At 36.9% G+C, this 27,844-nt stretch overlaps 2 protein-coding genes across 5 annotated transcripts in view; both read left to right on the top strand.

Moving 5' to 3' along the window:
* LOC142611296 (protein FATTY ACID EXPORT 1, chloroplastic-like) overlaps positions 1-27,844 on the top strand; it is an 85,884-nt gene that overhangs the window by 23,359 nt on the left and 34,681 nt on the right. The window lies entirely within an intron of this gene.
* LOC142611298 (protein FATTY ACID EXPORT 1, chloroplastic-like) lies at positions 18,426-25,292 on the top strand. 3 transcript variants are annotated; one of them, XM_075783405.1, is made up of 7 exons: positions 18,426-18,664; positions 20,003-20,111; positions 20,217-20,285; positions 21,914-21,991; positions 24,232-24,399; positions 24,669-24,709; positions 24,817-25,292. In XM_075783405.1, exons 4-6 carry the CDS (start codon positions 21,964-21,966, stop codon positions 24,707-24,709), a joined length of 237 nt encoding a protein of 78 aa, XP_075639520.1. In that variant the 5' UTR covers positions 18,426-18,664; positions 20,003-20,111; positions 20,217-20,285; positions 21,914-21,963; the 3' UTR covers positions 24,817-25,292. The 3 variants fall into 3 exon arrangements, 1 of the variants encoding a protein (XP_075639520.1); XR_012840004.1 differs by lacking the exons at positions 18,426-18,664; positions 20,003-20,111; positions 20,217-20,285 and adding an exon at positions 20,579-21,298 and having other exon boundaries at positions 24,534-24,709; XR_012840005.1 differs by lacking the exons at positions 18,426-18,664; positions 20,003-20,111; positions 20,217-20,285; positions 21,914-21,991 and adding an exon at positions 20,292-20,304 and having other exon boundaries at positions 24,534-24,709.

The raw sequence follows: 27,844 nt of genomic DNA, 5'->3' as shown, positions 1-27,844 counted from the left end.
TTTATAATTCTGTTTACTATAATTTTTTTTTTAATTTTCTTTTAGTTGTGTAGGTTGTTCGTACAGCTGGATTGTTTCATAAAGTATGTCCAACTCTCAATTAATGAAAACGTTATTATAAAATTGAGATTATATTATCTTTTCGTGTGCTAAAATAATTTTTATATTATCTTTTGGTTTCTACCAAATTATAACATATTATCTACTAAATTCCAAGTTCACAAAAGCTGGAATATTTCTTCAGGTCTCTCTAAAATAAAATGTTTTGCTACAATAGTCCTCATATTATTGGTAGGGTGTTCATATTATCCACCAGTTAATTGAAATTGTTTTTTACTATAATGACGCTTATTGTTGTTGACTACAAGTATTTTTTACATGGGCTACTAGTGGACTCTGATTATCACAATTAGGTATTATCTTAAAAACACCCTCTTTCTTTCTATATCATTGTGTGCAAGTATATATATATATATATATATAGGGAATAGTTTCGGTTTGCTTTGCTATTGCATCGACCCATAACAAATATGACTTTAATTTATTTTAATGACACCCAAATAATGAATTCATGAATTAAATAGAAATAAATAATAGGGAATTATGTATCAAGTTTGTTGTTTTCGTTTGATGAATGATTTGTAATAATTAAAAGCATGAATAGTTTTAAATTTGCATAGAACCTACAAAAAATTCTACATCTAAATAACTAGCATAACAAATGGTGCATTCCCACAATTATTTACTTTCCATTCAACCGTTGTTTTAAAATTGACAAAATATCTATTTATCGCTTTCACAATTTTTCTTATTTATATTGAATATTTTTTCTGTTCCTATGACGACACTTTATTATTAGACAAAACATTAGGTGCTTATATTAAAACAACTATTGCTAGGGTCTCAAAAAAAATTATAAGGGGAAGGAAGAATCTCTTATGCTACATACCAAGACCTTCAATCATGTAGTAAACCAATGAGTGAAATGGCACCTTCTTTGGTTGTAAGAATAACGTGTGAGAGGATTTTACATATTCATGTATTTCATTTTTATATTTAAAAAGTTCATCAACTTAATTTAGACATTAATAACTAGACAATTAAATAATAATTCATACAAAATTAAAAACTACAAAAAATGTCTATACATATTCATCATGGATGGTTTTAAATTTACATTTAACTTTGCATTTATGTATTCTTATGCTTTAATTTACATATTTATAACTAAACAATGAAAATTATGAAGAAAATAATTACAGCATTCTTTTTTTTCTACTTTTTAAAAAGTCACAATATCTATGTTATTTAGCCAAAAAAAAAAGGAAAAAATATTATAATATCTATGATTTGAATTTATAAAAAACCTGTGGCTACAACTTTGAACAATTTTTAAGACTCTCACTTACAACTGTACTTTTGTCAACTTCCAACAAATAAAATTTTCTTAATTAAATTCATTAAAACCATTGTTCAAATTTTCTTTATATGTTTGTATGGTGTTTACTATCAAAAGGCGGCTTGGGTTTTGAAAAAACCACCTATTACCATTTTGATTACTATTTTACCCACCAGTTGCTTACAAGTTACCTGTTAATTTACATGTTTTTAAGCTAGATTGGTTCTTCAAGTATTTCTAAATATTAATTATAAATAAAATGAAAAGGCTATATGCTAAAGAATTTTTTATATTTTCTTTTGGTTGGGTAGGTTGTTCATATTTTCTACCAATATATTACGGATTATCTATTAAATTGCAAGTTCAACAATTGGATTATTTCGTAAAGTATGTCCAACTCTCAATTAATGAAAATGTTATTATAAAATTGAGATTATATTATCTTTTCGTGTGCTAAAATAATTTTTATATTATCTTTTGGTTTCTACCAAATTATAGCAGATTATATATTAAATTCAAAGTTCACAAAAGCTGGAATATTTTTCAAATCTCTCTAAAATGAAATGTTTTGCTACAATAGTCCTCATATTGTTGGTACGGTGTTCATATTATCTGCCGATTATTTGAAATTGTCTTTTACTATAATGACGCTTACTGTTGTTGACTACAAGTATTTTTTACATGGGCTACCAGTGGACTTTGATTATCACAATTAGGTATTATCTTAAAAAAAAACCCTCTTTCTTTTTGTATCATTGTGTGCAAGTTTGTATTTTTTTTTTTTTTTGGAATAGTTTCGGTTCGCTTTGCTATTGCATCGACCCATAACAAATATGACTTTAATTTATTTTAATGACACCCAAATGATGAATTCATGAATTAAATAGAAAAAAATAATAGGGAATTAAGTATTAAGTTTGTTGTTTTCGTTTGATCAATAATTTGTAATAATTGAAAGCATGAATAGTATTAAATTTTCGTAGAACCTACAAAAAGTTCTACATCTGAATAACTAGCATAACAAATGGTCCATTCCCACAATTATTTAATTTCTGTTCAACAGTTGTTTTAAAATTGACAAAATATCTATCTATCGCTTTCACAGTTTTTCTAATTTATATTGAATATTTTTTCTGTTCCTGTGACAACACTTTATTATTAGACAAAACATTAGACGCTTATATTAAAAAAAATATTGCTAGGGTCTCAAAAAAAATTATAAGGGGAAGGAAGAATCTCTTATGCTACATACCAAGACCATCAATCATGTAGTAAACCAATGAGTGAAATGGCACCTTCTTTGGTTGTCAGAATAACGTGTGAGAGGTTTTACATATTCATGTATTTCATTTTTATATTTAAAAAGTTCATCTACTTAATTTAGACATTAATAACTAGACAATTAAATAATAATTCATACAAAATTAAAAACTACAAAAATTGTCTATACATATTCATCATGGATGGTTTTAAATTTACATTTAACTTTGCATTTATGTATTCTTATGCTTTAATTTACATATTTATAAATAAACAATGAAAATTATGAAGAAAATAATTACTTCAGGTTTTTTTTTTCTACTCTTTAAAATGTCACAAATTTTCTGTTAAAATTTTTTATATATAATTCAATCAGACATATATGTTTTTGTCCTCTATATATGTACTAAAATATTCTTCACCTGCAACCATACTTCATTGCACTCATAACGCGGAACACTTGAAGCTAAAAATAGAGTGAATGTATAACTCTGCTCGATCTACAACTTTATCATTTTTAAAACTTTAAAGCAAGGAACTTTCATGTAGCTTCAGTCAGCAAACCATTTGAATAAATTTACAAAAGAAAAACCCACCTAATTAACCAATGACTCAAAAACCATATTCAAAAAGGCAAGAGTACCATATATAAAATATAAATTTTAAAATTTAAATTATATCTCCTTTTTGTGCAGATCAACTTTAGATTTCATCCTGGTATCAATTAATTGACCTAACCACTAAATACATTATATTAAAAAGGTAAGGCCATTATTACTTCTGTTACAATCAAATCATTAATTGATTGAGACTAAAATAAATAAATGTCTTCATATTCCCTTGAAACATTAGAGGGGAGGAGGGGAACTTTTCACATACCACCAATGTAACCACATCTACAACTATTTAAGACATCCATGATATCTATTTCTATTTCATAACCATACCATACAAATTACAACTACCAAGAGAATGTACTTTGCAACAATAGAGACAAAATTTCCAGCTACAAGATTTTGCAAAGATAAGAGGGTGTTTGGATTGGTCTGTTTTCAGTTATATAACTCAAAAACTTTAACTCAAAACTCAAAAACCGTGGAACCCACTAGCTGAAATGTTGTTTGGTTCAGTTTCCATTTTGTGTCTTTGTAACTCATATCTCAAAATTTTGAGTTTTGATAATAAGAAATGAGAACTCCTCAAAGGCTGTTTTCATTTTTTGAGAAATGAGTTTTGTGGCATTTTGAGTAAATAATTGCAAATATGTGGGACCCTCTCAGTGTATTGTCACATCCGTTAGAAGCCTTTGTGCCAAATGCTCTAGCTTCACCAAAAAGCTTTTGTCGTGGGCTCCACCAAAAAGTGAAAAAGTTGAGAAATGAGATATGGGGCACGGTTTTGAGATATTGGAACCAAACAAAAATTTTCAATTTTGGGTTTTGAGTGAGATGAGTTTTGAGAAATGAGTTGTGTGTTTTGAGTTATGTTTTTTGAGTTTTGAGATACTTCCAATCCAAATACCCTCTAAATTTCCCTTATGTACAAGGTATGTATACTTCATCTGAAAACTATTTATTTCTATTTCATAAGATGAATAAAGACCATTAGAAATTTTAGATATGCTTAGTTATATAAATCGTTGAATTTTATTAGTCTATTTCCATTCTAACAATAGTTCAACTCAATTGGGTCCAACTAATGACTATATTATCAGTTCCAAAAATGAGTTACAATCTCATCAAGCAACTTTCAAATCAAAATGAGAATTGGAAGGTAAGAGTCAGACTTTCAAGAATGTGGGAAGCTATCAACTGAAAAAATCTAGAACTAATCAGTTTGGACATGGTTCTTATAGATGAATAGGTTAGATTTGAATCGAGAATCTATTTTGTCATATTTTCTTTACTCGACTCGCACCATAAAACTAAAATTGTGACTAACAAATTTCTTATTTAACTACCAGGATGACACAATACACGCTACAATTTAAAAAAACAATGTTAAGAAGTTTCAGGCACAACTACGAGAAGGACAATTATATTCACTGTCCAATTTTCAAGTAGATACTTACAAGGAAAAAGATAGCTATTGGCCTCTAAGTAAAGAGAAGAAAATAAACTTTCTATGTACAACAGTTATTGAGGAGCTAAAAGAGGCTGAAGTTACTATCTCCCAGCATAAATTTGAATTTGTTGATTACCAAACAATTGTGGATCGCTTTGACAATAACAAACAAATGACAGGTAGCCTAAAAAGTCTCAAATTTATTTTAAAATAATTATGTTTCAAATTACTTAATCAACTTTATTTTCTGCAGACATTATTGAAAAGATAGTTGGTGTTGGACCACTAGAAAATGTTCATGTTCAAGGATCTACTGTCCCAATGAGAAATATAGATATCATGAATCTAGAGTAAGCTTTAGCATGTACATATGGATTCATTACATAATAGTACTTCAACCTCTTTATTGCTTACATATTTGTTTGCCAAAGAGAAATCAAAATAAGAATTATCTCTGGGGACCAACATCAAATCAAATTGAGGACAATTTTTACACCAACAATCCAGGCCCCTTTGTCATAATAGTGACATCTACTATTGTGAAAACATTTAGAGGTAATAACTTCTTTTAAACATAATACAATAAAATTTCCCTATCCTATTTATAATACTAATCTCTATCTTTAAAGGAATAGATTTTTTTTATTAATATTTATTTAAAAACACTTGCAACAACTTAATTACAATCCTCTAAAGTTTTCACCTAGCATGACGCTAACTTAAAATTTATAAAATCCTTTCTATCTAATTTTAAGTTAATTAAATTTTGTTTCACAAAAAAAAAGTTAATTAACTTTTACTAACTTGGGAAGACGATTGATCAACTCTGGATTAACTATAAGGCCAATTATAGTTGTATCATTTCCACATCTAATTCCAAGACAATACCTTATATCATCACGAATCCTACAATATATTGTTTATACATATATAATGCAGCTTAAGTAGTAATACATTCAAAAATATTTCAAATAATAACACGATCATAAAATAAAAATTACCACGCGCAACGCGCGGGTTCGCGGCTAGTATATATAAAAGCCGAAACTTAGCATTTATTGTTACTACACTCCTGTTGAGCCACATCAGCAGTCACGTTATCCACTTATTTCCAACATTGTCTCTCTCATTTTTAATTATTTTTTCTCCTTATTAATTTATGACCTTACAATTACTCTTCCTCCAACATTTTCCCTACTTTTACCTTATCTCCTCACTACTCTATTCCTTAACCCTACAATTCTTCTTTCCCTTCATCTTTTTTTAATTTTTAATTTTTTTACTCTTCTTCTCCCCATTTTATTTACTATAAATATTTGTTTTTCTCTCTTCCATTCAATCCATATTTTTCCCACACAAAAAGGTGAAAAACTCTCTCTCTCTCTCTCTCTCTCTCTCTCTCGGTGAATTTTTAATTCTTTGTTGCACATCTAATTTAGGTTGATGAGTATTTTTGTTGAAATCTATTTTGGGTTAATGTATTTGGTTATATTTTAATTTGTTACATTTATTATTTTATTGTTAAATGTTATCCAATGATATTATATAATGATATAATATTTATCTATTACGTAGCGTAGCTTGGATAATTTTTTGTTTACAATTATACATTTTCGTTTGAGTATTCTTCTACTCATCTTATTTTTATATAATTTTTCTATTTCTCTCACATTCTCTCCTAGAATATGTTATTAAAAATAAAAAGAGGAGAGAAAATATAAATAATTTAATGATATGGAGGATCTGGTTGAATTTAAATGTCAAATAAAATTAGATGAGAAGGGAAAAACAAGTAAAAATAAAAGAAATAATAATAAACACCAAATTATCTATATCAAGCTATGCAATAGAATAATACTATATTCTTATATACTATTTTTAATTCTTTATAATGTGATAGGATAACATTTAACAATCAAAGAGAACAAGTATAATATTTGAATGTACCTGTGGGGAGTAAAAAGATCTTGAAAGGAATATGGGCCGTTGGGTCTTGCTAAGGAAGGCCGACCTGCTCTTGAGTTTAGGGCTTGTTATTACTTCGGGTCGGCCCATACGCCGAGGATCTGAGGATCCAGCCGAGGATGTTTTTCCCCTCGGACTGGCACCAGAGAACCCGGGACTTCATGGTAAAGGTTAGGGAATGACGCGGTCAAGACCAATGGTTAAAGGGGGTGAACCCTTGAATGTCCTAGAAGCACCGATGTTGGAAAAATGTCAAAGGTAAAGGCTGCTACCTCCACATTAAAGACCCTGCACCTACCACCCTGACCGCATTAATGGGGAAGTGACACTTGAACAGTGGAAGGGAAACTTCTAGTTACTGTTCAAAGACGCTAAGAAAAGAAATATCTAAGCTAAGGGAGGAGTGGAGGCAACACGTGTATAAAGTATTAAGAGGAGGAGTATTTAAGGAGGAACCTAGAGCAGAAAGAGGGGGAACTTTTTGTAACCTAAACAGAAAAAAGACAAAGAGAAAGATATAATATAAGAACAGCTCTCGGCTTACGTCCGAGGAGGCCTATTTACAGTATTCCTTGTTGTTCCCAAGTATTTGCAATCTTTAGTTTGTCATTTAATCCCCACACACACTTCTAACCTAGGTTTCAAACCCACACTCTACAAATTCGTATTGTTTAAGGCTCATTGGGCCTGAGCCCATAACTGTTCTTGGGACCAGGTGCAATTGTGCACTTACAATTGGCGCCGTCTGTGGGAATCTAGTCTAGAAGGGGTAGGGATATTATGGCAGGCTTAGGCTCTCACCATGCAGAGTCACAAGGATCACAACCGGAAGATCATTTCGAACGTCTTGAACAACGTAGGGATCGTGAGGGAAGCGTCCATACAGAATACCCAGGGGCTAGCCATACTCATGAAGGGGGTAGCACTACCCACGATGAGGGTTCTAAATCCATGCAGAAGGAAATCAATCGTTTGAAGAGGAAGTTACGCCGTGCTAAACGTAAGGTTTCCCCGTCCTCGTCTAGTTCTTCCTCAGAGAAGGATAGGGGACTTGGGTACAGTTCAAGGTCATGTTCCCCCACCAGCGCAACATCCTCCGGTGAGGAGGACGACCAGCCAACCCGCAGACGTAAGAAGCTTCGTTCTAGGGGCTTAGGCAACGATACCATGAGTAGGGCGTTGTACCAACTCTCTAAATCTCCGTTTTCATTGAGGATTGAGAGGGGGAAGCTTCCCAGGCGGTTCACCCAGCCCACCTTTACCATCTATAATGGCCGGACTGATCCGGTGGAGCACGTGAGTCACTTCAACCAAAGGATGGCAGTGCACTCTCACAACGAGACTCTGATGTGTAAAGTCTTCCCCTCCAGCTTGGGACCTGTGGCTATGAGATGGTTTAACGGTCTCAAATCGGGGTCTGTAGGCTCGTTTGGGGAACTAACTAGGGCATTTGCTTCGCGGTTCATTACTTGTAGCAGAGTCCCTCGGCCATTGGACTCGTTGCTATCCATGGTCATGAAGGAAAGGGAGACACTAAAAGCATACTCCGACAGATACTGGGAGATGTTTAATGAAATAGACGACGACTTTGATGAGGTGGCGCTTAATACCTTTAAGGTGGGCCTCCCTACTGATCACGACCTAAGAAAGTCTTTGACGAAAAAGCCCGTCCGCAGCGTACGCCGTCTTATGGATCGTATTGATGAATATAAAAGGGTAGAGGAAGACCAGCAGCAAGGGAAAGGAAAGGAGAAGGTTATCCCGCAGGAGAGAAGGGATTTCAGGTCGGACAGATATCATAACAATAAGCCGAGGATGGATTACTTCGGACAATCCGGCTCGGCAGCACCTCAGGCTGTACATACTGTGTTCCGAGAACCAGTGCATCAGTTATTAGAAAAAGTTCGTAAAGAGCCCTTCTTCAGATGGCCCAGCAAGATAGCAGGGGACCCTGCGAGAAGAAATCAAAACCTTTTCTGTCAGTACCATCAGGATGTGGGCCACACTACCGAGAACTGTCGGACCCTTTGGAACCATCTAGAGCAGCTCGTCGGTGAGGGAAGGTTAAAGCAGCACTTGTGTCAGCCCACTGGGCAGGTCAATCAAGTTGGTTCAAACAACCAGAGGAATAGTTCATCTCGGCCAGCATTGGGAACAATTAATGTTATCTTCGCTGCACCTGGTAGGACCGGCTCAGGTCCCACTAGGGTTATGGCGGTTTCCCATCCGCAGGCCGAGGATGTGGGTAGTAGGCCGAAGAAATTAAAGATCATTTTACCTGTCTTGGGTTTCTCCGAGGAAGATAAAGTAGGGACTATCCAGCCCCATGATGATGCTCTTGTGGTTACCCTTAGGATAGGGAATTATGATGTGAGAAGGGTTATGATAGATCAGGGCAGCGGTGCAGATATCATGTACCCTGATCTATTTAAAGGGCTAAGGTTGGAGTTGGAAGATCTAACTCCCTACGACTCCCCACTTATAAGCTTCGAAGGAAGGGCCGTTGTGCCGAAGGGACAGATCCGTTTACCCGTTCAATCCGGCACAGAAACGGTTGAGGTAGATTTCATTGTGGTTGACGCGTATTCTCCATATACAGCCATCCTCGCCAGGCCATGGCTGCACGCTTTGGGAGCTGTCTCTTCTACCTTACATGTTAAAGTGAAATTCCCCTCGGGGGAGCATGTTGAGGAAATCCTCGGCAGTCAGGTAGTGGCTAGGCAATGCATATCGGCTGCGGTGCTTCGTCAGTCAGAAATTGAGTCATCAACCTTGCCCATCCAGGATTCATAGCAATTAACAGCTCCGGAGGCACCTGGAGCGATGACAGAAGATGAGGCTGTTTGTGAGGAGTTAGAGAAGTTTGTAATAACAGATGATCCAGAGAGGTTCTTCCAAGTTGGCATACGATTGCCACACCAAGAGAAGATGGAGTTGTTGAAATTTCTGAAGGATAATTTAGATGTCTTTGCGTGGGACCCCTATGAGGCTCCAGGCGTAGATCCGAACTTTATTTGTCATCATTTAAACGTCAATCCGGCCATTGTTCCGAGGAGGCAGCCACCTCGGCGATCTTCCCGAGAACATTCTGAGGCTGTGAAGGAAGAGGTTCTTAAACTCAAAAGGGCGGGGGCTATCAAAGAAGTTTTCTACCCTGAATGGTTGGCTCATACTGTTGTTGTTAAGAAGAAGAACGGCAAATGGAGAGTATGTGTGGACTTTACTGATCTGAACAAGGCCTGTCCTAAAGATTCGTTCCCAATGCCATGGATTGATCAACTGGTAGATGCTACTGTCGGACATCCTCGGATGAGTTTTTTGGACGCCTTCCAGGGTTACCACCAAATTCCCTTGGCGTTAGAAGATCAGGAGAAGACTGCTTTCATTACTCCAACCGGGAACTATCATTATAAGGTCATGCCATTTGGGTTAAAAAATGCTGGGGCTACTTACCAAAGAATGATGACCCGAATGTTTGAACAGCAACTGGGGAAAACCATAGAAGTATACGTGGATGATATGGTGGTGAAGAGTAAGACAGTACCTTCGCACATGACAGATTTGGCCGACACCTTCCAGATGCTAAGGAAGTATAAGTTGCGCCTTAACGCCTCCAAGTGTTCTTTTGGCGTGGGATCTGGAAAGTTCTTGGGATATATGATCACTCATAGGGGCATAGAGGTAAACCCAGTGCAGGTTAAGGCTATTCAGAATTTGCAGCCGCCTCGGAACCCAAAAGAGATTCAGAAATTGACCGGAATGATTGCTGCGTTGAATAGATTTATTTCTCGGTCAGCTGACCGGTGCCGTCCTTTCTTTCAGTTGTTGAACAAGTGGAAAGGGTTTCAATGGACCGAGGACTGCGAGTTAGCCTTCCAACAGCTTAAGCAATATCTTTCTCGGCCACCCATTTTATCTCGCCCTGAGGTGGACGAGGTTTTATTCGCTTATCTGGCCGTGGCTATTCACGCGGTGAGCCTAGTCCTTATAAGAAATGAAAATGGAGTACAGAGACCGATCTACTACGTTAGTAAGTCCTTGAATGAGGTCGAGGTGCGCTATCTGCCCTTGGAAAAAGCGCTTCTGGCTGTAGTCCACGCCATGCGCAAACTTCCTCATTATTTCCAATCTCATACTGTGGTTGTTTTGACCCAGTTGCCTCTCAAGGCTGTGTTGCGTAGTGCTAATTATTCTGGCAGGGTGGCAAAATGGGGAACCATTTTGGGAGCCTTTGATGTTAAATACAAGCCTCGCACTTCGGTAAAGGGACAGGTCCTCGCTGATTTGGTGGCAGAGTTTACTGAACCATTGTTAGAAGAAACTTCAAAAGAAGCACACATGGGTGAAAAATCAGTTGGTGTGATCACAGCCATATCGCCCTCGGCTTGGAGAATTTATGTCGATGGGGCTGCTAATCAAAAAGGGTCTGGTGTTGGACTTGTTCTAATGTCCCCTGAAGGAATTGTCTTTGAAAAATCTTTGAGATTGGCCTTCTCGGCTACTAATAATGAGGCCGAGTATGAAGCAGTCTTGGTAGGCATGCAAATGGTACATAAGATGGGTGGCAAGGAAATCCATGTGTTCTCGGACTCTCAGTTAGTGGTCGGCCAAGTCATGGGGACCATGGAGGCTAGAGATCCCAGAATGCAGGAATATTTGGCCCAGGTCAAGCGTCGGCAGGCTGAATTCGACTCCTTTGCCTTAGCTCATGTCTCTAGGAGTGGAAACACTCATGCAGATTCTTTGGCTACGTTGGTAACATCCTCGGCTCAAGGTCTACCAAGGGTTATTCTCGTTGAGGATCTGGTAGAACCTTCTCTTGTAGCTGCTAACGCACCTCGCATCCATCTAATAAGGCCTGGTTCTAGTTGGATGGATTCGATCATATCTTTTCTTAAAAATGACATCCTTCCCGAAGACAAAGTTGAAGCAGAAAAGGTACGTCGAAAGGCGCCGCATTTCTGGTTGTCCGAGGACCAGAAGCTATACAAACGATCCTTTTCAGGACCGTATTTGTTGTGTGTACACCCTGAATCAACAAAGTCATTACTGGAGGAATTGCATGAGGGAATTTGTGGAAGCTACACTGGGGGAAGGTCCTTAGCCCATAGAGCCCTAACTCAGGGTTATTGGTGGCCCAATATGCAGAGGGAGGCTCAGGACTATGCCAGAAAATGTGATCAATGTCAGAGGTTCGCCCCTAATATCCACCAACCTGGAGGGGTTCTTAACCCTCTCTCTAGCCCTTGGCCTTTCGCACAATGGGGCCTGGACATTGTAGGGCCATTTCCAAGAGCTGCTGGCAACAAAAGATGGCTGCTCGTGGGAACAGACTATTTCACTAAATGGGTTGAAGCTGAGCCCTTAGCCAATATCCGAGATGTTGATTCCAAGAAATTTATATGGAAAAATATTGTTACTAGATTTGGTATACCGCATACACTTATCTCAGACAATGGCGTTCAATTTGACAGCAACGCCTTTAGGCAATATTGTGGTGACATGGGTATCACAAATAGATATTCTACCCCAGCTTATCCTCGAGGGAATGGGCAGGCCAAGGCCGTTAACAAGGTCATAGTCAACGGGCTCAAGAAGAGGTTGGATGATGTGAAAGGCAGATGGGTAGAAGAGCTCCCTCATGTCCTGTGGACGTATCGGACCACTCCGCGCAGGTCCACTGGAGAAACGCCATTCTCTATGACTTATGGAGCCGAGGCGGTGATACCATTGGAATCTGGCTTTCCTACTCTAAAGACAAGTTCTTTTAGCCCAGAGAATAACAAGGAACTTCTAGAGAGAGATCTTGATTTACTTGAGGAACGGCGTGAGGCAGCTATGGTCCAAATGGCTTATTATCAGCAGAAGCTAAAACAGGGATATGATGCCCACGTGAAGCTAAGGCCACTTGCGCCTGGTGATCTTGTATTAAGGAAAGTTGTAGGCACTTCTAAAAACCCAGCTTGGGGTAAGCTAGGACCTAACTGGGAAGGCCCCTATCGCATTGTTTCAATAGCAGGCATAGGGTCGTATAGGCTGACCTAGATGAACGAATTGTACCACATCCATGGAATGTAAATAATCTTAGAAGGTATTACTATTAATGAAAATGAGCTTTTGTCAATTAATATTTCAAAGTTATGAGTAGCTCTGATTTTTGAAGTTATCATTTTTAAGAATCAAACAGAAACTTGGTTAAGTGCAGTCCTCGGACCACAAACCTTGTGGAAATTGATGTCTTGTCATTTGTTAAACAGAACCTTAGTTATGCCGGGTCTTCGGACCTCCTACTTTGGGAAAATTAACATTTGAAGTTATCATTTTTAAGAATCAAACAGAAACTTGGTTAAGTGCAGTCCTCGGACCACAAACCTTGTGAAAATTGATGTCTTGTCATTTGTTAAACAGAACCTTAGTTATGCCGGGTCTTCGGACCTCCTACTTTGGGAAAATTAACATTTGAAGTTATCATTTTTAAGAATCAAACAGAAACTTGGTTAAGTGCAGTCCTCGGACCACAAACCTTGTGGAAATTGATGTCTTGTCATTTGTTAAACAGAACCTTAGTTATGCCGGGTCTTCGGACCTCCTACTTTGGGAAAATTAACATTTGAAGTTATCATTTTTAAGAATCAAACAGAAACTTGGTTAAGTGCAGTCCTCGGACCACAAACCTTATGGAACTTGATGTCTTGTCATTTGTTAAACAGAACCTTAGTTATGCCGGGTCTTCGGACCTCCTACTTTGGAAAAATTAACATTTGAAGTTATCATTTTTAAGAATCAAACAGAAACTTGGTTAAGTGCAGTCCTCGGACCACAAACCTTGTGGAAATCGATGTCTTGTCATTTGTTAAACAGAACCTTAGTTATGTCGGGTCTTCGGACCTCCTACTTTGGGAAAATTAACATTTGAAGTTATCATTTTTAAGAATCAAACAGAAACTTGGTTAAGTGCAGTCCTCGGACCACAAACCTTGTGGAAATTGATGTCTTGTCATTTGTTAAACAGAACCTTAGTTATGTCGGGTCTCCGGACCTCCTACTTTGGGAAAATTAAAATTTGAAGTTATAATTTTTAAGAATCAAACGGAAAATTGATTAAGTCTTATCTTCGGACCACCATTTTGATCAAGATTATCTCCTTATTATGTCTGGATGTTAATGCGTTACCGTTTATTAAACTCGGACCTTAAGTTTCATATCTTTAAGTGTTAAGCAATTTTGTGTAGGGAATGGTCCTCGGATCTTACATCCTACTAGAAACAGTGTTATGCATTATAAGGGTTTAATCGTTATATGAAGTCCTTTTTTATTTTTAATCAAGGCATTGTTTAAATATATTAACCATGTCACCTTGTATTAAATCTTTAACAATGTGCATAAGATTATGTGAAAGTTATGATTGTGCAATCCTTGGAGTTAGATTTGTTTACTCTAAGAAATTTTGGTTATGTGCTAATGGCAATCTTTATAACAAATAAAAAAAAAGTAAAGTATAACAGATACAACCCAAGTGAAAAGCAAATGAAATTGTTCTTCATTAATCAGCTAAATATGAATTACATATATAATTCAAAAATGGAAAAAGAGAAGCCCTAAGCTAAGCCCTAAGCTAAGTCCTAAGCTTTTGGAGGAGGCTCTTGCTGAGAGGTACTGGTGCCCTCTGTCTTTCTCAACTCCAGCTCAAAGGGAGTCAAGATTTGCTTTCCCTTATCTGCTGTCTTCGTTGGAGGGACGTTGGGTTCAACTGTTTGGCTTAAGTCCTTCTCTGCATCCCCTCCTCCTTCCTTCTCTTTGTTGGAACCAGAAGGTTCTGTAGGATCAGGAATTTGCTGTGGGACCACCGGAGGTAGGGCAGGAAGAGTTGTCTCAGGGGTAGGAGTAGCAGCAGGAGCCTCTTCAATCTCCTGTATTTCTAGGGGAAGCCAAACGTTCTCGGACTTCCTCAAATCCGAAGATTGGGGAACTCCTGCTACGTTTAAAGCTTCCCCCGATACTTTTTGACAGTATTTGCGGCATAAAGCCGCGAACTCCTCTGTCAGCTGCTCCTCGGTGGTTGCTACCCCTTCATCGAAACTTGCCTGCTTGGCAGCTTGAAGAGAGAGTTGGAAGGAGCTGGCTTCTTCCTTCATCAGAGCCAGTTGCTTCTTCAGATCCGAGCACTCCCTTTGAGCTTGGGAGAGCTCTTCATCTCTTTCACGAAGGAGCTTGCGCTGTCCTTCTATCTGGGTCTTCATAGTCTTCAAGTTTGACTCGACCCCATTTTTCTCTCTCCTCAGATCTGCTACCTCCGAGGTCAGCTTCTCGTTCTCGGCAAGGGCTGTACCCAAGGACTTCTCAGTCTCCATCCTGATTTCGAGCTCAGTTCTGGCTATTTTCCGAGTGTCTTCAATAAACTTTTCAGCTACAAAGACCTCCTGAATAGCCTGTAACAAAGTATGATGAAGTTAGGAATAATAAAAAAAAAAAAAAAAACTTAAAAAACTTACTTACAAATACTGTTAAAAGTGGAATCTTCCTAAAAGAAAGGGGAAAACTTACCAGCGCTAAGTCTCTTTTTAGGGAGAGGAATAGTTGTGGCTGGCCCATCTTTTCTAAGGTCTCCATGTCCTTGGGCAGCAGAAGAGGGCGTTCCAAGACCTCGGCCAGGTGGTGGGCGTGGCCTTGTTGAACCGCCCTTATACTGGACTGGCAGGAGATGGGTGCGCCGTCCAGCCTTAGATCGGGGGACCAGGTGGTCGGTGCTCGGCGCACTTCAGCCTGGTCCCTGAATTCCCCGATTTCAACCGAACGGGCTCTACCCTTGCCCTTGTCCAGCTTCTGCTGCTGGGCCGGTGGGAGTTGTTGGCGTGGTTTTTTGGGGTCTTTAGTAATCGTCCCCTCATTATCCCCCTTCCTCTTCTTCTTGGGATCCTCGGCTGGCAGTTTTGGCTCAGCTGGAGGAGGAGGAGGAGGTAAAGCTGGGGGAATTTGGGACGTCCCCGTTTTCTTTTTCTCTGCAACCTTAGCAGCCCTATTGGTGAGGAGACCCTCCATTCTTCCCATGTCTTCTTCAAATTCGTCCTCGGGAAGGGCAACTACAAACCCTGCGATTCCAGAAGCCTCGGTGGCTTCTTCCTCCTCGTCGGAAAGTACCACAAACTGGTTCCCGCGAGGTCTCTCGGTGTCTTCGAGATGGAATTGATCTATCTCGTCGTCAAGTGTGTGTGAAGAAGACACCTGCTCTTCTGGAATGACAGCTGTTTGTGAATGCACAGCAAGGGGGATTGCTGCTATAGGCTGGTTGTACAAAACGGTGTTGGGAGCGTCCGGGAGGTCGCGGTCGTCCAGAAAGTGGGGCCGAGCTACGTTTATCCTCCTTCGTCTTCGGTCGCCCGCAATTATGGCGTTCTCTATCTCCTAGAAGTCCGAGGAAAGGGGAGTGTATCCTAGAATAAGGTGAGCAGCCCGGAGTTGTAAGTCTTCACTAACGAACACTTCAGAGCGAAGTACTCGGTTTAGATCGGCAATGTTACAGTGACTCAGACGAGGACGCACGTGCTGCTTATCTGCAAAAAAAGACGTCAAAACAAACAAATCTGGTCAGATTCACACAAATATTTAACAAATTTAAGTAAATACGAATACGCATTTCTGTGTGTGTTAGGAGAAGTTGTGTTGTGGGGAGATTAATCCTACGGCGTCGCACCTGGATCCCCCCACTCAACTGGGTAGTGGAGGCCGTCGTGCCAGTTCCCAGACACGATCAAGTAGTCGTCCTTCATGCCTTTGTTTGATTTGGGCAGACAGAAGATTAGCCTAACAGTGCTGGACCGAGATTTAATATAATAACCTACCTTAGAAAGTTTATGGGACTCATATAGGAACACGACATCGTGCCATGTGAGGTTTAAACGCATCTGCTCGTTTAGAGCATCTACACTACCTAGAACTCTAAAAACGTTTGGGAGGCATTGATCGGGACACAACCGGTGGTTGCGAAGGTACTCCCTCATTACGGGTTTCATTGGAAGGGTCATCCCACCCTCTATAAAGGCTATCATAGGGATGATAACCTCTTCCTCTTTCCTAGAACCGGCCACGGCTTCTGCCGGGCAATATTTTAGTCCTACATCGCTGGGAATACGGTACTTAGCCCTAAAGCCCTCCATCCCAGCGGCGGTATCAACTAGACACTTAAACTTGCCCATTAGAAAAGAACGAAAGGTTAAACTCTAAAGGGGAGGGTGTTTACGAAGACAGCCGAGGACTGTATCCGAGGAGAAAAGGTTAAGAATAGAGAGATCAAGAACTTACAAAGTTGAAGGTACAGGTTTCCACGGTTTTCTGCTGGTAAAGAATGATTGTTGTTGTTTTGATGAGATTGATCCCTGATGACTTAAATGAAGGCGCAGGTTCCCGAAGCGTCACGACGTGCGAAATGGCGGCCTCGAAATTATATTTGTCCCGCCTAAAATTTCGTGGAGTAACGAGAACCGTTGGATGCCCATCTCACCGTTGAACATGGGAGACAAAAAGTAACTTACAGTAATAAATGCGCGCGTTTTTGAAAATAAAACCGCCAAGTGGCATCTTCTGGGACGCGAAACGATTTCCACACGTGCCATCACTTATAAAGTGGTAGGAGTGGATCCTCGTTAGATCAAAACCCTATTTTTCTCCTCGGATGTCGAAAATTAGAGTTTTGAGGGGCTATTGTGGGGAGTAAAAAGATCTTGAAAGGAATATGGGCCGTTGGGTCTTGCTAAGGAAGGCCGACCTGCTCTTGAGTTTAGGGCTTGTTATTACTTCGGGTCGGCCCATACGCCGAGGATCCGAGGATCCAGCCGAGGATGTTTTTCCCCTCGGACTGGCACCAGAGAACCCGGGACTTCATGGTAAAGGTTAGGGAATGACGCGGTCAAGACCAATGGTTAAAGGGGGTGAACCCTTGAATGTCCTAGAAGCACCGATGTTGGAAAAATGTCAAAGGTAAAGGCTGCTACCTCCACATTAAAGACCCTGCACCTACCACCCTGGCCGCATTAATGGGGAAGTGACACTTGAACAGTGGAAGGGAAACTTCTACTTACTGTTCAAAGACGCTAAGAAAAGAAATATCTAAGCTAAGGGAGGAGTGGAGGCAACACGTGTATAAAGTATTAAGAGGAGGAGTATTTAAGGAGGAACCTAGAGCAGAAAGAGGGGGAACTTTTTGTAACCTAAACAGAAAAAAGACAAAGAGAAAGATATAATATAAGAACAGCTCTCGGCTTACGTCCGAGGAGGCCCATTTACAGTATTCCTTATTGTTCCCAAGTATTTGCAATCTTTAGTTTGTCATTTAATCCCCACACACACTTCTAACCTAGGTTTCAAACCCACACTCTACAAATTCGTATTGTTTAAGGCTCATTGGGCCTGAGTCCATAACTGTTCTTGGGACCAGGTGCAATTGTGCACTTACACTACCTATCAATTATTTGAGTAATATCAATTATAAATTTGCAATGAGAATTATCAACTTAACCCAACTCAACCCAATTTATCAACCGAAGACATCAGTTCAGATTTGTTAGATTATGGTTTGAAATATACTTGTGCAGAACATAAATTTATAATTAAGACAAAAGGTATAACAAATAGATCAAACCCATAATGGCCCGTTCATCTTGGGCTTGGGCCAATGAACTCTTGCAAGGACAAAAGAATAGCATGAAGAAAAACTTTCAAACATCACAACACTGACGGCAATAACAGAAATACTCAAATACAAAACACAGTGAAATTATCAGAAAACTGATATGGGTTTCTCACTTTCTATACGTTAAACCCCAAAGCCAAAATCTTTACCTTAAACCCCAAAAGGCAAAATCTTTACAGGAATTCCTTGCAAAAATGGGTTTCTTTACACCTTCACTAATGAAGCATCTTTGTCTCAATGCCTTCAGCAGAAGACCTCGCCTTTCCACTCTACTCTGCTCTCTCCACCAAGTATCTCTCTCTCTCCAATTTTATTTCACAGTTTGTTGCGGTAAACTTTCTGGGACATTGTAATTTTCTTGGTTTTTGTTACTGCTGAAGTTTTGGGGTTTGTTAGATTTCAATGCCTTTGTGCTTGACCTTAATTTTTCTGAACTGGGTTCCTAGATTTTGCAAAGTTTCCTTCTTTTTCGTTTTTGGGTATTTTTGCAATGACTCCAATGCATATTTGCATGAATGTGAAATTGAAAAAATTAAAAATAATATATAGGGTTCTTGCTTTCTCTTTGCTTAATTTACATGTGAAAGAAGAAACAAAGGCCCATCTATAGGTACTGTAATTATAGTAAAAAAAAATAAAAAAAAGTAAAGAGGAACTATAAATTACAAAGGGAAGCCGGAATTTTTCTGATATTGATTGAAACTAAAGAGGGAATAAGGGATTTATTGCTGGAATGCTGGAGCTTGTGATGGTAATAATGGAAAGAAGAAAGATAGGAAGAATTTTTGAAATTGATAAGTGGAAGGAGGCTAGTAATAAACATGGTGAGTTGAGTGCAGTAGGTCAGGGAGAAAATGAACGAATGATCTCAAAAACGTGTCTCGGATTTGTGTATGAAAAAAACCTGTTGATGAGGGTGGCACAAACTTGCTCTGAAGCAGTCAATTCTTGTTTCTTCTTAGATAGGCTAAATCAACTAAATAATCACCCCCTGCCACCTCCCCGCCTCTCCCAAAATATTAATAAAAGGAAAAAAGGAAAAAGAGACAAGTTCTCTTCAATTTTTGAGAGTGAAGATAATCTGTGGGTTTTTTTTTTTTTTGTTTAATATTTTTTTAACAATTGGTATGTGCTGTAACTGATGTGCAACCAGGGATTTCATCTTATGCTTAAACATATTATCTAGGGCCCAAATCTGAAACTATGATGGAATCTTTAGTACGCCGGTAATTCTACTTATCCAATAAAGAAAAAAAAGTATTCCCTATCAAACCTTAACATCGTGTTCAAGTAGTGAACTCTTTTGACTTCTAGATTGGGGTATTTGCTACTGGCGTGTTCATGGTTTTGGGTAAATACTATAGTTCTGTAATATATGGTATTACCTGTAGGTTCTTAACAATGTGCTAAACTTTTAGCAATTTGTTAGTAGCTTTTTGAGGAGGGATGTGGAGAAAAAACTAGCGTTGCTTGCATGGTTTACCATTTTATTTTGAGTCTCTTAACTATTAATTTACTAATTGAAAGAGGGTTATTTTCATGTTATGCTTCAATCACATTATTTGCATTGCTGTTGCGCATGTGCATAAGGCTTAGCACTTTCTTCTTGCCATTCTCATGATACGCAGCTGAATAGCTGATGAGTGTTGTTACATGAAAATTTGGAACTTCTGTCTGTCAACATATTATAAGAGCTTCAAAATGTACTACTTATGGACCAGTTACTTCTTGATGAAGGTATGATCATGATTTTTATCTCAAGTGTAAGTTTAGATACAAATAAATGGATTATGGAGTAGTGTCATTACAGCTGTGGTGAGAGATTTCCACTGCACTTTGCAGGGAAGAATTGTTGAAATTGATGGGTGAGAGGCATCTAGGAAGACAACTCTTGCCCTTCACACCATTAAGGTAACTCAAAAGCTTAGAGGTGCATACTAATTCTGTCCTCTTGTACTTTGTGATTGATGTTTTAAATATGACTTGAATTGGTTTGGTTTGCCTAGGATAACAGGAAAGTTCTTTTTAAATCATCATAGTATAATCTAAACAGTCAATTTAAAACGTAGACCCAAAACCCTTAACTTTTTTAATATAAATTTATTACATTAATCAAATCTTTTTTTTTTTTTTGATAAATCCTTCAAAAAATATTTCATGCCTATTCTGCCCCTAGGCATGAGCTCAAACTACTTATCCCATCAAGGGTGAATTCCCCCAAATTACCTGGCAAATACTACTGGAGGGTGGGGTAAGTTCCCATAGGTTTTACAGGCTAGAAGCGATTCTAAAGGGCTCTTCTTTAAAAAGGTTCCCTACGTTATCTAAAAAGGAAAAAAGTTCATTCCTATTTTAAATATTATCATTCTATCAAGGGATGTTGGACCTTATAAAAAATAAAATAAAAATCAAGGGATGTTGGACCTCAATGACTAGATTATTGCAAATTCTAGTCCAAACAGTCCAGAGGACTTCCAGCAAACCATGGTCCATGGAATAAGATATTTCAATTGTCATTTCATCAGCTATGTTCAGCATAAATTTTGTTGGGGAAAATGGTTTAGCTAGACCACCCTTTTGCTGTAATTTCATTGGAAATATTACACTTATTTGACAACTGATCAGAAATACATTTATAATTCAGTTTCTGTTAATCTGTTGTTTGGATGTCTGATGTGTATATCATAATTGATAATCTCTTAAAACCCATCTTGCAATTAATCCTCAGATGCAAGATACAATTGCATTCTAGACTTGTTCTCTAGAATGCAGGACTGTATCACATTGCTTCATGTTTCTTGGTCATTGATAGGAGCCCCTACTGCCTTGTTCTTTCTATATGTTTTCTCGATTGTCACTATTTCGGCCCTTTATTTTTTACAGATTTTATGCTGTCTTGAGGATGTCAAAATCGGAGTTCTATGGTTGGTTGTTATTCATCCGTGCAGTTTTTGAACAATTTTTTATTCAATTTATTGTAGTCTTAATAGTTAATATGGGAAATTTTCTAATTCTCTTGCCATGGTTTTAGTTATTTTTCAACTCTTTTTAGGCAGGCAGTGGTTTGCAAAATTTACTTTGGGCAATGTTCACGCACCCTTTGAGTAATCTTAAATGTCACTGTTGGTCATGGATTTCAATCTTGAGTATATTGAGAAATTATTTGTCATAAGCAGAATATTGTACTTCTTAGAACATTTTGCCTGCTTAAGTTAACTGATATACTGGATTAGTTGGTTATGATTTCTGTGATATATAACCAATGATCTATTGCTCGATTGGTACTTTCTCTTCCCAAATAATGGGATAAAGAGTGAGGTCGTGGGTTCAAGATTTATTTATTTGTTATTATTTTTTTGATGCATCTAATTGGTCATGAATCCACAACCTCACCTTACACATAGAACTTATAAGGGGAGTAGGTGCCACTTGACCTAGTCCTCATTGGCAACCAATTAATAGTAATATGCATCTCATTTAAAAGACCAAGTTTTGATATTAGACCTTGATAATTCTGATACATGAATGATGATGAACAGATGAACTGAAGTCTGCTAAGGAGTAATAGACTCGTCAAACACCAGTTGAAATGCAATTTTGTTTTGGCATCCCTTATGGTAGGTGCACATCGATTTAGCAAAAACCTCAATTGTTTACTTCACTACATCAAAGAGATTTGATAGCTTACACTCACCTTTTTTAAACATGAAATTATTTAAGGTTTATTCAGTGCTAGTTTTATTGTTCATCTTAAGTTGATTAAAAATTATGTCAAACAAAAATTTTGAAGTCTTAAAATATTCTTTGATTGGTCGACAGTCTTATCCCCAATACTCATGACCTTAAAATGCACTTAAATACACAAAGCATGAGTGGTCCTTAGCCACCATATTTTTCTTTAAGAAAATCATTAATTAGATGTAAAGTTGTAGAGTAGTTCATAGAAGCATTTTAAGATAGAAGTAGATGAAAAGCGAATAAGGGTTGAGTTTCATTCTCTTTCTTGGAAATTTATGGATCTTTTTAGTTTTAGATCTTAGGTTTATTTTCCTATTACATGTCACTGGTATGCATCCTGTCTACTACGGCTGTGCCCTTTCTTTTTCTTAAATGTTCTTTGCTACTTATAAAAATTAAAAAAGAAAAAAAAAATAGAAAAAGCAAGTACGTGACTTAAGCATCATATATAAGTTGTAGGATCAAGTGGAACTAGAAGTACATATACTGTAATGTAAAATTTGATTTCATCTGCCATTGTATTTCGATTTGCATGCTGAGGGAATAGACCTGTTAATAACATAAGGGATAAGGAATTTCTGATGGTTTCAATTCAAAGAAAGTATTACAACTAACATGAAAACTTGGAGAGTTATAGTGGACTGCTTTACATCTTTAACCTGGGAAAAAGGACCAGCAGAAAAGAGAAGAAAAGAGTATGGATCCAAAACTTTTCATCGTATAGCTTGGTAATTTGGAATGGAATCTTGCTTAAAAGCTAGAATTTTCTAGATTGGCCTGTTAGTATGACATAAGATATCTGAAAGCTATGAAATATTATGTCCTTGTTTAAAATGAAATTTCATTGGGTGGCTTGTCTCCTTCAAGTCTTGGGTTTATGAAACTTTAATTTTTGTTAGCGATCTTTAAGCACCTCTTGGCCTTGCAGCATTGGGGGCTACTGAGTCTTGTATAACCAGATACTTTAGAATTGAGCATGGGGAGAAAAGGTTTTGGAAATAATTGTCTTAAAGAGAGCTGTTGACCTTATTTGTTGATTCAATCTTGTCAATTGATTAATGCGGCCATGTTGAATGTTGTGGACCTTATGGTAACCCAATTGACATCTTGAGGATGTCGAAATTGGAGTTCTATGGTTGGTTGTTATTCATCCACGCAGGTTTTGAACAATTTTTTATTCAATTTATTGTAGTCATAATAGTTAATATGGGAAATTTTCTAATTCTCTTGCCATGGTTTTAGTTATTTTTCAACTCTTTTTAGGCAGGCAACGGTTTGCAAAATTTACTTTGGGCAATGTTTGAGATATCTTAAATGTCACTGTTGGATTTTTATCTTGATTATATTGAGAAATTATGTCATAAGCAGAATATTGTACTTCTTAGACCATTTTGCCTGTTAAGTTAATTGATATACTTGATTAGTTGGTTATGATTTCTGTGATATATAACCAATTAGCTATTGCTTGATTCCCAAATAATGGGATAAAGAGGGAGGTCGTGGGTTCAAGATTTATTTATTTATTATTATTTTTTAATTCATCTAATAGGTCATGAATTCACAACCTCACCTTACACATGGAACTTATAAAGGGAGTAGGTGCCAATTGAACTAGTCCTCATTGGCAACCAATTAATAGTAATATGCATCTTATTCAAAAGACCAAGCTTTGATATTAGACCTTGATAATTCTGATACAGGAACGATGATGATCAGATGAACTGAAGTCTGCTAGGGAGTAGTAGACTCCTCAAACACCAGTTGAAATGCAATTTTATATCATAGGCTGTTCAAAGTTGACCCCTTACTCAAAGCATTTTGATTGTCACAGTTGTTTATGTATTATTATCAACATGAATCTGTTGGAGCATTGTCTTCATTGCAAAATCGAAATTACTCTCACCTGCTACAACTTTTGTACATTTGTTGATTGAGACCACATTTTTTTTTTTAAAGTGTTCCAATAAAATGTTTTAGCAGCATTTTGATTTGTAAATGCTTCACTTCTGCCCACATTGCTAGTGATAAGTATGTTAACTGTACAAATACCTGCTCACATATTTTTTTCCCACTATAAATGAATACTTACTGATAACTTTTAACTTATATTTTGTTACAGGTGGACTGGTTACAAGTGGTGGACTTCTTGGTTTTGTTTTCTCAAGAAATCTTGCAACTCTTAGCTCTGGTGTGCTCTTTGGAGGTGCTTTGCTAGCTCTCAGCACCTTTAACTTAAAGATCTGGAGGCTAGGAAAATCCAGTTTGCCCTTCATTCTAGGACAAGCAGGTTCTGATTTGTCTGTGACTTCAGTCCAATTTTAGTCTTGATATATGTTTTGTTATTGCCTGTATTTAAGCTATGGATATTTTTTTTTTGGGGAGATATTCCTATACTAACTGTGTATACCTCTAATTTTGTAGCACTCTCAGCGGTGCTTCTTTGGAATAACTTTCAGAGCTACTTATTTTTATTACATCGCATGAGCAGAAAATTCATCTTACTCATTGGCTAGTTGATTCATTGTTTCTAACTTTATAATTGTATTGTGGATGCAGACAAAGAAAGTATTTCCAACAGGTTTTTACGCTGCTATTAGGTATTGCAATATCTGACTGCCAATGTTTTTTTTTCTTTTGAAAAGAGAGTTCAGTTTCTAGAATCTATTTTGAATCTAACTGTATTCTGTGTTTTTGTCCTTAAAAGTGCTGCAATGCTCTGCTTCTACTCATATATGCTGATCTTAGGAGGGAACCCACCACCAAAGAATTTGAACTCATCTCCAAGTTTTGCATCATGATGAGAACGCCTAAGGTATGATTATTAGATATGGAAGGTTAGGATTTTGTTTGATTTAATGTTGTATTGTGAATTCAATGGGGGGTTGTTATAGATGAATAATGTTGAACATGCTTATATTTATTCGATTACTAATTTGATAGAATTATGTAATTTGCGTATGGTCCTTAGTCATATACATCTTGTATACTTGTGTGACTCGGTTTTTGTTATTGGGTGACTTGATTCTTGTTATTAATAAAACTTTATTACTTATGAAAAATAAATGTTGAACGAGCTTATATTAACACAAAGTAGGTAACTATGAGTTGAGCAAATGTGTATTTTGTAAGATAGAACACAGGATTAACTGTCCTGTTTGCTCTATGTAAATGATTGCCTGAATTATATTTCCTGGGGAATAATGTCACGAGTGAAGTTGAGATTATTGGGTTCCAAATCACATTTTGGGATTAAAATATGAAGCCCGGGCACCATTGGTTTTTGAGCAGTGGCCAATGTCAATGAGTAACGTTTTTGTGTAAAGCTTTAAGCATGGTTTCGTAAAAGCATTATATTACGTTTTTCAATTAACTACAACCACATGCTTGCATGCCATTTATCAATGAAGCATAAACAGTATTATAATTTCTTAATAAATTCAATGCAATTATATGATGTGTTTAAATTTAATTGAGAAATTTAATGTACTCTATATAAGGATTTGTACAGGGTAGTGGAGTGTACTAGAAATGCCATGTACACACTTGGCCTCCAAAAAGAGAGAAAAAAAAACCCACAACTTTTCCTTGTAGCTGTAGGTCCATGTGAATTCTATGAAGATAGAACGCCATGAGTAACGGATAACATCAGGTTTTTCTGTCATACGTGAATTTACCCATGCTCCTATAAGTTTCTAATTAAATGATAGTTGCAGATTTTATTTTTTGAAAAGCAAACACATGCGCGCACACACAAGAAAGAGATAATGGGGTTCTACACAGTAACACACCACAAATAGCTGATTTTATCTATAAAACAACTGACTTAATTATTAATTAGTAAATTAATAAAATATGCTCTTAAAGAGGTACATGGTCTTATTAGAGAAAAAAAATAATTATAGTTTAATTAGTTACAATGTACCTAACAATATCTCAATGGAATCAATATGGAGACATGGTAGTAATTTTTCAATTGAAAATTAGTAATGCATATGTGAGAACTTCAACCTGAGAGGATCAAGATTTAAAATTTTTTATTTTTTATTTTTTTTTATATAATCCTTTGGTGGTGGCGAATCTCAAGGTAGAAATTCAATTTTGAATATATCTCCCAAATCTAAGGGACTTACAATGAGGGGTTTTCAATAAGGTTTTTCTTTGGTTGAATTCATGGAATCACCAATTAATTTAACTAGTCGCAAAGTCTCACCAAGCACGGGACGGCTACTATTATATTTACAAACCCCAAAGCAAATTACAAACAGTCAAGCTTTACCATTAGAATCAATTGTAAGTTGGACTATAAAAATGGGTAACGGAATCAATTGCAAGTTACAAACTGTCCGGCCTCTTATTGGTATAACAGAATCACTTGCAAGTTCTAGTTTTGTCTTGATGGATCAAGTGTGAATCCTTCATCTAGATTTTCAAGTATCAAGATATAGAAATATGTTTTTGATAATTGGTAATCTAATACCAATGACTCTTGAAAGCCAACATACCGGCAATGATTTTGTAAATGCAACACACTTTGATTTGTGGCTGCATATGCAGCAAATCTATGCAAAATAAAAATGAAATTGAGCAGGATAGGGATACCCAACTGAATAGTAAGGTGTCCGAAGAACTTTGGATACCCTTGTTTTTTTTTTTTTTTAAAAGGAAATTGAGAAAGAACTATTACAGAACTATTTGATATATATTTATTTTTTGATGGAAGAGCTATTTGATTTGAATATCTACCATTACAGGATACGGACATTTTTTTTTAATTTCAAACTAATACAATATGCTTCTCCGCACCAAATATCACAATGTTTGATATACATTCATATATTACAAATATGCAATCCTGATATTTTGCTCCATGAATTAAGCTAAATTCATCACAAACATTTAAACACTTAACAATACATATTCTTATAAAAAAAAACATATATTGCCTAATTGTTAGATTTTTTTTTTTTTTTTGAAATGACCAAATTGTTGGTTGAGAATTGAGATAGACGGGCACCTCATTAATACAACTTAACTCTGCATTGTACTCCTAAACTTAATATACCAATTAAAAATATTGAGTTTATGTATGCAAATACAAAAGCTATTTGTATTATTTTTTTCTTTGTTGTGTTTGCAGGTCAAACGCCATTTTCTTATTCATCAAAATTTTTTTCTTTCATTTTTATTTTTAATTATCAAAACACATTTTTGTCTTTTTATAATTAAATTCTATTTAAAACAATTCTTTTTATTAATAAAGTGGCACATTAGTCACATTTGATAGAAGTGAGATAGAACAATTTTGTTAGAGACTCCTTGTGTTCAATGAGAAATTCAGAGACTCTCATTCACTCACCTCAATGAAGATATATAAAATGATGAAACTCTAGGATGTCTTTTTTGTATTTTGCCCAATTTATTAAAGATATATGTAAACGAACCTAAAGCAAAGACTAACCCCAAAACAAAGGCAAAATAAAGTAAAATTAGACGTAATTACAATTTACAAATTAGTTCCTTGTGATTAAGGGTAATTATTCCTTCCTGTTTTTTGGAGTAAAATGAAAAGGCCATAATCTTCGTCCTATCATAATTGATGGATTGTCTCACATGATGCCCACATTGCTTGAGGAGTATTTTTTTTTTTTTTTTGGACATACAAAGGGTAGTGGATACATATAGTATTAAAATTCCATCGAACAATGTATAATGATCACATAGCTTGTGATTTT

This window comes from Castanea sativa, chromosome 9, assembly GCF_040712315.1.
Source record: "Castanea sativa cultivar Marrone di Chiusa Pesio chromosome 9, ASM4071231v1".
Classification (NCBI taxonomy): domain Eukaryota; kingdom Viridiplantae; phylum Streptophyta; class Magnoliopsida; order Fagales; family Fagaceae; genus Castanea; species Castanea sativa.
Note: the sequence above shows the minus strand (reverse complement) of the source record. Positions and strands in the feature narration are given on the sequence as shown.

Bases quoted from the DNA above. Each gene is read 5' to 3' on its own strand.
- LOC142611298 (XM_075783405.1), top strand. From the start codon at position 21,964: ATGCAATTTTGTTTTGGCATCCCTTATG. The intron at 21,992-24,231 runs GTAGGTGCACAT...ATTTTGTTACAG, and splicing joins TTGTTTTGGCATCCCTTATG to GTGGACTGGTTACAAGTGGT. The intron at 24,400-24,668 runs GTTCTGATTTGT...TTGTGGATGCAG, and splicing joins CTTCATTCTAGGACAAGCAG to ACAAAGAAAGTATTTCCAAC.